Below are 8,093 nucleotides of genomic sequence, written 5' to 3' on the forward strand. Positions count from 1 at the left end.
GCCAGGCCCAGGAGCAGCAGGACAAGGAGCGGCCTCATAGCGCTGGCACCGGGAGCCCGGACGCCGGGGTCCTCTCGCAGTCTGTGGGCCAGGCAGGACTGGAGTCGGGACCCAGAATCCTGGGACCTACCTCGATCCCCACCCCGGCGTGGCCCAGTCAGTCCCCACCCCACTGCCGTGCCCCTGAGGCTGAGCGCCCGCAGGGCCGAACACCCGGAGAGCGCAGGCAGGCGAGAGGGGGTAGGAGCGGCGAGCCCTCCCTCCCACCGCCGGCCTGCGCCAGCCTTTCCCACATTCCCCTCCCCAGCCCCTTTCCCCTCCTCCGCCAGACTTACCCCGCCTCCCGGCTCCCCAGTGGCCTCCTTCGGGGCGCTCGCTACTCCAGACCCTCCAGTCGGTGGTGCTCCAGCCCCTGCGCTTCTCCCCGGCGAGGCGCCCCCTGCCCTGCCGTCACCCCAGTCCTGGTTCGCTGCCTGCCGGCTCCGCTCTCCTCCTCCCAGACTCCAAGAGGAAACCAGTTGTTCGGGGGCCAAGAGCTCCCGGACCGGGAAATAGCTAGGAAATAACTCGTGGTGTCGCCCGGCGGCCGGCCAAAGTTTAGGGGGAGAAAGGAGGGGTAGAAAGACTTGAGCCGGGCACAGAGAGGCAGAACTTCGAGAGACGGACACACAGGGCACCTCCTGTTCCCAGGGCCAGAGGAGAGGCGGGGCAGTGGCAGAGACCAAGGACCAGACCCCATTTCAGGGAGAAATACGTAGGGAGATGAGGGTGGAGGGTTCTGGAAGCAGACAGCCAGTTGGATCCCTAAGGCCTAGGACAGGGCCTGCCACATGAGTAGATGCTCAGTGCATTTCTATTGAATCAAGGAAAAGGTCAGAAGGCAAGCGACAGAAAAGCTGAAAAAGCAGATGGAAAGGGGAAGAGGCAGAAGGCGGGAAGTCTGGGTCAGAGGCCTGGATGGGAAGCAGTCTCCATTGTCCAGTGGCACAGTGTGGGGTCAGTCAGCAGCCTGGGGCCAGTAAGAGGACAGGAAGGTGCAGGGAGGGTCCCATGAGCCCCAGCTGAGGACTTCTCCTCCCCCTCCCTGGGAGCCCCAGAGAAGATAGTTAGAGACCCTGCTGGTGCCCCTTCCTTTTTCCCCTATGTGCCAGTCCTGATCGGCAAAAGAGGACGGGCAGAAAGAGGGCAGGGGCTGGCTTCAGGGTCAGGGCTGGGCGCAAGCTTCCAGACCAGCTGCCTCTGGCAGTCTGTTGCAGTTGAAGGGCCAGGGGGTGCCCAGTAGTGCCAGGCCAGACTGGCACTGGTGCTCTGCTTCCTGGCAGACAGAGCGGCAAGGGGGCAGAACACTGCCTAGGGGGGTGCAACGGGGCACAAGCAGCCCACACAGGAGCCTCCGGAAATTCTGGTAGCAGGGCAGGCTTGTCAGGCTCTGCGGAGGGACAGTGGCCTTCAGACACCTGCTCCCAGGCTCCCTCCCCTCCCAGGCCTGCCCGCCTTCCCTCCACCCAGAAGACCTTGTAACCGCTGAGGACTTCTACCACCTCCTCCTGCGTGGCCATGCCCACCCAGATGTTAGGGAAGGCCGTGGTGTTGTAGCTCAGACCGAGGCACATCTCCACCCGGACAGGCTCACAGGCCAGCTCTGCAGGGGTGGAGGGAAGGTCACTGTGGGGACTGCTCACTGGCTGTGTGGCCTGTGGCAAGTCACCGAATCACTCGGTCCTGTGTGTACGTGGGTCCAGTGGGGGTGGTTGTGAGGAAGCAAGAGGGTAACAAGGAGAGAGGCTGTACACACACTGAGGATCCCTGCCATCCCTGAGAGCCTGCTCCAGCATCGGTTGCCAGCCCTGGGCATCACGCAGGCACGTCTTTGATCTCAGGGAACATAGGGCACCCGTGTTTGCAGGGACCGCTTGGCATCTGGAAGAAACCCCCTGCTCTGTGTAAGAGGATACCTTCATCTTATATGGGCTGTGGAAAGGGGCTCTGGGTGACAGAAGGGACTGGTTCTCGAAGTCCCACCACTGATTCCCAGATTCCCATTTCCCTTGGGGTGACAGTCAGTGCCATTGCCACCACCAGCCGAGTGTCTTCCAGGACTCTGCAAAGTGGTCCCAGAGTCAGCTGGCCCCGCCCCCTCAGGGAGGATGGGATGGGACACTATGCAGTACAGCAGCAGGGTTCTGTGAGGTGAGCACCCAGCCTCTTCAGGGTCCCCAGGGGCAGGCTTCTCACCTGGGGGTGGGAACAAGGGGCGGCTGCAGTTGTCATCGCTGCCATCGGTGCAGTCTCTCCACATGTCACACATCCGCTGCACACCCTTACACCCTCCTGCCTGGCAGGAGAGCTCACTGGGCCCACAGGGGTCTGCAGGCACAAGGGGCATGGCAGTGCCTGGGGACATACCTACACCCCCAGTACCCCCAGAGTGTCCTGACCAGGGTCCAGAACCCTTCTCCGTCCCCCTGGAGGTGCCTCTACTGCCCACACCCACTTGCCCAGGGGCACCTACTCTCCGTGGCATTGAAGGCCAGGTAGGTGGCTGAGAAGCCTCCACTGCTGATGCCATGATCTGTCCTAAAAAGCACAGCCAGCTCATGGTGTGAGGAGACGAGGTGGGGGGGTGGCTCTGCTCCACAGAACCTGCCCAAAGCAGACAGCAGTTCTGGGCACCAGCCCTGGCTGACTGAGGGGGCACTGCAGCCTCCCACAGGCCTGGCTCTGAGCTGGAGCCCTGGATGATGCCAAAGTTGATGGGAGACACAGGGTTAGGGTCTGGTGAGGAAGACACACATATTCAGCAGGCAAAACATTAAACGAACTGCTTGAACTTGAGCCACTTCGAGATGGGGAAAAATCAGCGAGGCAGCCTGGCGTTGTGTCTCACACCTGTAATCCCAGCATTTTGGGAAGCCAAGTCGGGAGGATCACTTGAGCCCAGGAGTTTGAAACCAGCCTGGGCGATATAGTAAGACCTTGTCTTTACAAAAAAATTTAAAAAATAAATTATCTGGGCGTGGTGGCATGTGCCTGTGGTCCCAGCTACTTGGGAGGCTGAGGTGGAAGGAGCGCTTGAACCTGGGAGGTCAAGGCAGCAGAGCCATGATAGTGCTACTGCACTCCTGCCTGGGTGACAAAGTGAGATTCTGCCTCAAAAAAAGAAGAAAAAGAAAAATCAATGAGGGTTTGTAAGGGAGGTAGAAGTGGCCCCTACCGGCGGGGAGAAACTGGGGCAGGGAGAGGTTTGGGGAAGGACCTCCTGGGGAGAGGGAGAGTGTGGGGTGAAGGTTTTGAGGTGAGAGCTGTCTTTAGGGTAATGGTGAAGAGACCCCCGGCCTAGAGTAGCAGAAGAAAGTGAAGCTGGGGAATGTGCTGGGCCGCCATGGACGGCGGCGGTGGCAGACAGTGAGGATGGAATTTCCGTGGCTCTTCCCTGGCTCCTGTACCTGCCCAGGAGGCTGAAGGCCCCTGAGCTGCTGGTCTCATACACCTCCACGTAGTCAAACTTGCACTCATCCTGAGCCTCCAGGCTGAAGTTGTGGAACTGCAGTTCTATGCTGTGTCCAGCCGGCACCGAGATATGCCAGGTGCAGAGCTGGGGGAGGGCACAGGTGGGCAATTCATGACCCCTTCTGTCTCATCCTGGGCACCCAGGCTGAGCTCCAGAAAGGTCTTCTTCCCCCACTGCTGGCTGGGGGGTGGGGTCGCGCTTTCATCCTTGGTGGCTCTTAAGGGCCTGGTTTCAGAGGTGAGTTGACCCAGTGTGGGCACATCTGGGTACACATCAGGCACTTACTAATATCCCCCATTCCCCGTCTGCTTGATCTCTGACCTTCCCAAGTAGAAGGTAGTGTCTACCATGCCGTTCCCATTACAGTGACTTGGGTGCTCAGGTGCTTCCATGTGTGCCCCTCCCCCCTGCATGGAGCACCGTGCTTACCTGTTGGTGAGGGTACTGCTGCAGGTAGTTGGGAGTAGAGAAAGTGCCCTGGAGCCCAGTCAGATTCCCCCCACACCCTGTAGAGAGGTGGAAGGGCTCATGAGTTTGCTAGGATCCGTGCTTCCATCCAATAGTGATTGTGGGCAGTGACTGCAGAGCAAGAGTTTTGGCCATGCCCATGGGAAGCAAGTTCTGGGCCAAAGAATGACAAAGGAGGGAATGCTGGCGGAGGCCCCGGTTTGAGGCTGGACCAGAGCTGGGGGGCCCAATTTGAATCCAGATCAGATGCCTGAAGATAGGACCCCCCATGCCTGGCCCGTACCCGAAAACTTGGCACTGCAGTTGGTCTCATCGCTGCCGTCAGCGCAGTTGGCAAAGCCATCACACACTGAGTCAGGTAGCAGACAGATGAGCTGGTCACAGTGGAACTCATCATGGGCACAGCTCCCTGGGTGTGGGCACCAGGAGTCAGGGAGGCCCGGAGTCTCCACCCTTTTGGCAGGGCTGGGAGTGGGTGGAGGGGAAGAAAGTGGACACTCAACAGGCAGCTGGGGACATGGTGGGAACACACTCACCGTGCCCAGGGGCCACAGCCTGGTACCAGGCATGGAAACCAAATCCTTCCACACTGCTGTCAGAGACGAAGACCACCCGGAGGTGGCTGGCATTGGTGTTGAGCGTGGGGGGAGGCACCCTCCCACAAATCCTGCAGGAAGCCAGGTTGGGGGTGATGGAGGCTCCAAGAGCAGGGCCAGCCAGAGAGGAGCTTGCCTGGGCCTTGCAGTCCTATTTTCTTAACCCCCAAACTGGTCAAAAAGTCTCCTCTGATGTCCCAGGGAGCTCTGACCTTCTTAGCATCTGCACATTTATTCTTGTAGCATTTACTCATAGGAAGATAGAAAGGAGATCCATGTTACAGACTAGGAAACAGGTCAGAGAGGGGAAGTGATCTTCCTCACGGCACACAGCAAGGTGGTGGCAGAGCTGGGCCCAGAGGTCTAGTCTCTCAGTTTCTTCCTCGGTTAGCCCTTCCCCCTGCCACTCCCTGATTCTGCTCTTTAGATGGCGGTTCAGGACACGGTGGGACCTACCTGAGGAGGGAGCCTTCAGGCTCAGGGGAGATTTCCAAGCGATCAAAAAGGCAAGAGGCCACACTCTCTATGCTGAGGGCTTCGATTTTGAGCTGTATTGCATGGTCTGTGGCCACCTGGATACGCCACATGCAGTGGGCGTTGGGGGGGTAAGGGTCTGGGTAGTTGGGACTGCTGAAGAAGCCCCTTGGGCCAGAGAGGAGGCCTCCACAGGCTGCGGAGATGGAGGTCAGAGTTCAGAGGTCAAAAGGAGTGAGGTCCTTTATTCTCCAAGGTGCCTCTTCCTCACCCTCCCCTCACCCCCACCCCATCATCTTGGGCCCTTCTCCGGGAAGACCTGCCCTGAGTACTCACTGGCCTGTGGGGAGGGGCTCACACCTGACTCCTGCTGCCCATTAGTGATCCCAGCTGCCTGAGAGGTGGTGATGGTGGGGGTGGGGGTGGTGGTGGTAAGGCCTCCGGCAGGCAGTGGGCTATGGGAGGCCCCAGGTGGGGGTGCAGCCTGCAGCTCTGGAGGCGGGAAGATGGAGGGTGGCGTTCAGAGGAGCTGGATCCTGGGAGGCTGGGAGAGCGGCTGATGGAATTTCATTCCAAAGCCCTCCTTTCCAGTTGTCCCCGGGTACTTACGGGCCAGGATGATGGCCACCAGCAGCCCGAGCAGCAGGAGCAGCAGGCTGGCGAGCAGGAGGACGCAGAGCCAGGAGAAACGGCAGTCTGGCCGCAGCCCTCGAGGACGCCGACCTGTGAGCCGGCAGGTAGGGTTTTGAGAGCCCCTTCTGTTGGGCATTTCTCATGCTGCCCTTGGCTCCTGGGCCTCTCTGTCCTCCCCCAGGTCACCCCCTGGGATGGTTACCGTGCCAGGGAGCTGGGACGCTATAGCTGGCATCTTCTGGGAAAGCTGGGGGAGGGCAGGATGGCTCAGGCTCGAAGGCAGGATTGCAGAACTCGGTCTGGAAGGGAGAGACTTGAGGGCTGAGGCAGTGGTGACCACTGGGGTGCTGGGTCTTAGGAGCACGATTCTATGTGGCCCTTACCTTGCTCGATTCCGTTGCCTCCACGCAGAGGATGACATCTGAGTAGTCCTTCATGGCCCAAAGCTCTGCATGGCTTTCTGGAGTCCCTGTGACAGCCCAAGACTCCCAAAGGCCCACTCTCTGACCACAAACTCCCTATCAAAGGGGCAGCCTCTACTACCAAAGGGAAAAGGTTGCCAGGCTAGACCAGCTCTTGGGCTGTCCTTGGTAGAGTGGTTCGGCCTATGGGCTACTCTGTCACTGTGTGAGGGAAGGGATGGCAGCCAGGAGGAATTCACAAAGGCATGAAATGGTCCCTTAATCCCACTCAGCTGAGGATGCCGAGGCCAAGTCCCTGGCACAGGGTGACCGTTCTTAAAGGCACAGGCGGTGGCTGAGAACACCCAGCAGAGGAAACTAGGTGCTCTGTGTGGGGGTGTGACGAGGGGAGCTCTCCATCCCCAGCACCCAAGGCTCTGAGTGAGCACTTGGGGGGTCCCTGGGAGGGCAGAGAAGTTGCAGGCAGAAGGAACCGTGGGTGGTCTGAGAAAGAAGCAGGGTGGAGGGGGAGGACAAAGCCAGCTGCCCGCCGGGTTACAGGGGCACTGGCCATGTCGGGTCTTTGGAAGGCCCCTGGTAGATCACCAGTGGGTGTGACCAGGACAAGGAGAGAAGAACATGGTGTGAGCCAGGGACTGACCGCTCATTCCTGGGACCCCTAAACCTGCAGGAGAAAGGACAGGGAAGGGGGAGGTGCCCAGGTCTTGGGGAGGGTTGGGGTGTGGAGTGTAGCCACTGGGGCCGTTGCATGACACTGCAAACAAGATTGCTGCATGCCTCTTTCTCCACGGGCGAAGTCCTCTTGGAAAATCCCAGCCTAGCCCTGCTGTCCTCAGGGAGAAAGGAAAGGGATTGGTAATCTGTTTTGTGTTAGCCATGCTTAGGCTGAGAGTTTGGCAGGGAGGGAAGGGGGGAGAGAGCCTCATATTTCTGGCTACTATTTGTAGAATGTCTGGGCAAGAGGGCTACATGCAGTTTCTCTCCTTTCATAACTATAAGGTAGCGTCACCATTTTACAAATGCTGGTGCTGGGCTCTGAGAGGTTATGTCACTTTCCCAAGGTCAGACAGCTGGTAAGATACAGAGATGAGAGTTGAGCCTAGGACTGGATACAGCTTAGGCTCACGTTTTCTATGATGTACTTCTTTCACCCCACATTGGGGCTGAGGCATGCTGGGGTAGCAGAGGGATCAGAGTGACACGGGGGCAGAGTGAGGAACCCCTTGGGGATGGAAGCAAAGAGGGCAGGCTGCCCTCCTTGCACTCAGGAAAGGAGATGCCTCCACCCACAAGTTTTTCTCCATTTGTTACTGGAGGGCCTTAGTTTGCTTTTGTCTAGGAGGTCAAGCTGTTTCCTGGACCCTTGGAAGTCTAATGGTACTTGGTCTTTAGGGAAGAGACTTTTTGGGAGCTGTAGGGACAGGTGCTCTTGGAGAGGATCAGACAGTTCCTGACCACAAAGTACTTCTCATTCTGGCTGGATCAAGACAGAGCAGGATCCCCCGTCACACAGTATGTTAAGAGCCTCGCCACAGGGGCAGCTTCATGGACAGAGTGGCCCTTCACTGAGCTCTGAGGATGATTGGCTGAGCGAGCCATGCCCCTGGGTCTGCTCCTCTGAAGCCGCTCGTTTGCTGTCATCATTGAGAGAGAGGCTGCTGTGCCGGGCACTGGGCTCTTGGAGCTGACTGAGCCAAGGTGCCCTCGTCTCAAGGAGCCCCTGCTCTGCTGTGACAGCTCTCAAAGTGGGGCCTGGGGCCTTCTTTTACAGGGCTTGAGAGCTTAGAACTAGGCTCATAATAACACTAAGACATGATGTGCCTTTTTCACACTCATTCATGTTTTCCAGACGCTCCGTGACATGTGATATGACATCAGGTTGAATGCTGAAGGAGACGTAAGTCCAGCTGCCTTCTATTAAGCCAGATGCTAAAGAGATTTGCACAAATGTAAAACAACGCTGCCATTCTTACTAATTTTTCTTTTTTT

At 58.3% G+C, this 8,093-nt stretch overlaps 2 protein-coding genes across 2 annotated transcripts in view; both read right to left on the bottom strand.

Moving 5' to 3' along the window:
• Window positions 1-739, bottom strand: part of C1QTNF5 (C1q and tumor necrosis factor related protein 5) — a 2,216-nt gene extending 1,477 nt beyond the window's left edge. Inside the window, exons 1-2 of the mRNA XM_011927048.1 lie at window positions 735-739; window positions 336-439 (exon numbers count right to left, since the gene is read on the bottom strand). Coding sequence (XP_011782438.1) covers window positions 336-439; window positions 735-739 — 109 coding nt within the window. The remainder of the gene's footprint in view (window positions 1-335; window positions 440-734) is intronic.
• A 276-nt stretch (window positions 740-1,015) lies between these two features.
• Window positions 1,016-6,279, bottom strand: MFRP (membrane frizzled-related protein). The gene is made up of 13 exons (XM_011926950.1): window positions 6,066-6,279; window positions 5,885-5,981; window positions 5,659-5,772; window positions 5,386-5,541; window positions 5,032-5,245; window positions 4,516-4,646; window positions 4,263-4,388; window positions 3,941-4,017; window positions 3,447-3,595; window positions 2,513-2,643; window positions 2,236-2,367; window positions 1,515-1,642; window positions 1,016-1,429 (listed from the first exon to the last, which is right to left on the bottom strand). The coding sequence occupies exons 1-13, from the start codon at window positions 6,117-6,119 to the stop codon at window positions 1,205-1,207; spliced, it is 1,734 nt and encodes a 577-aa protein (XP_011782340.1). The 5' UTR covers window positions 6,120-6,279; the 3' UTR covers window positions 1,016-1,204.
• Window positions 6,280-8,093: the final 1,814 nt, after the last annotated feature.

The sequence above is a fragment of the Colobus angolensis genome, unplaced genomic scaffold, assembly GCF_000951035.1.
Source record: "Colobus angolensis palliatus isolate OR3802 unplaced genomic scaffold, Cang.pa_1.0 Scaffold7, whole genome shotgun sequence".
In the NCBI taxonomy this organism is placed as follows: Eukaryota; Metazoa; Chordata; class Mammalia; order Primates; family Cercopithecidae; genus Colobus; species Colobus angolensis.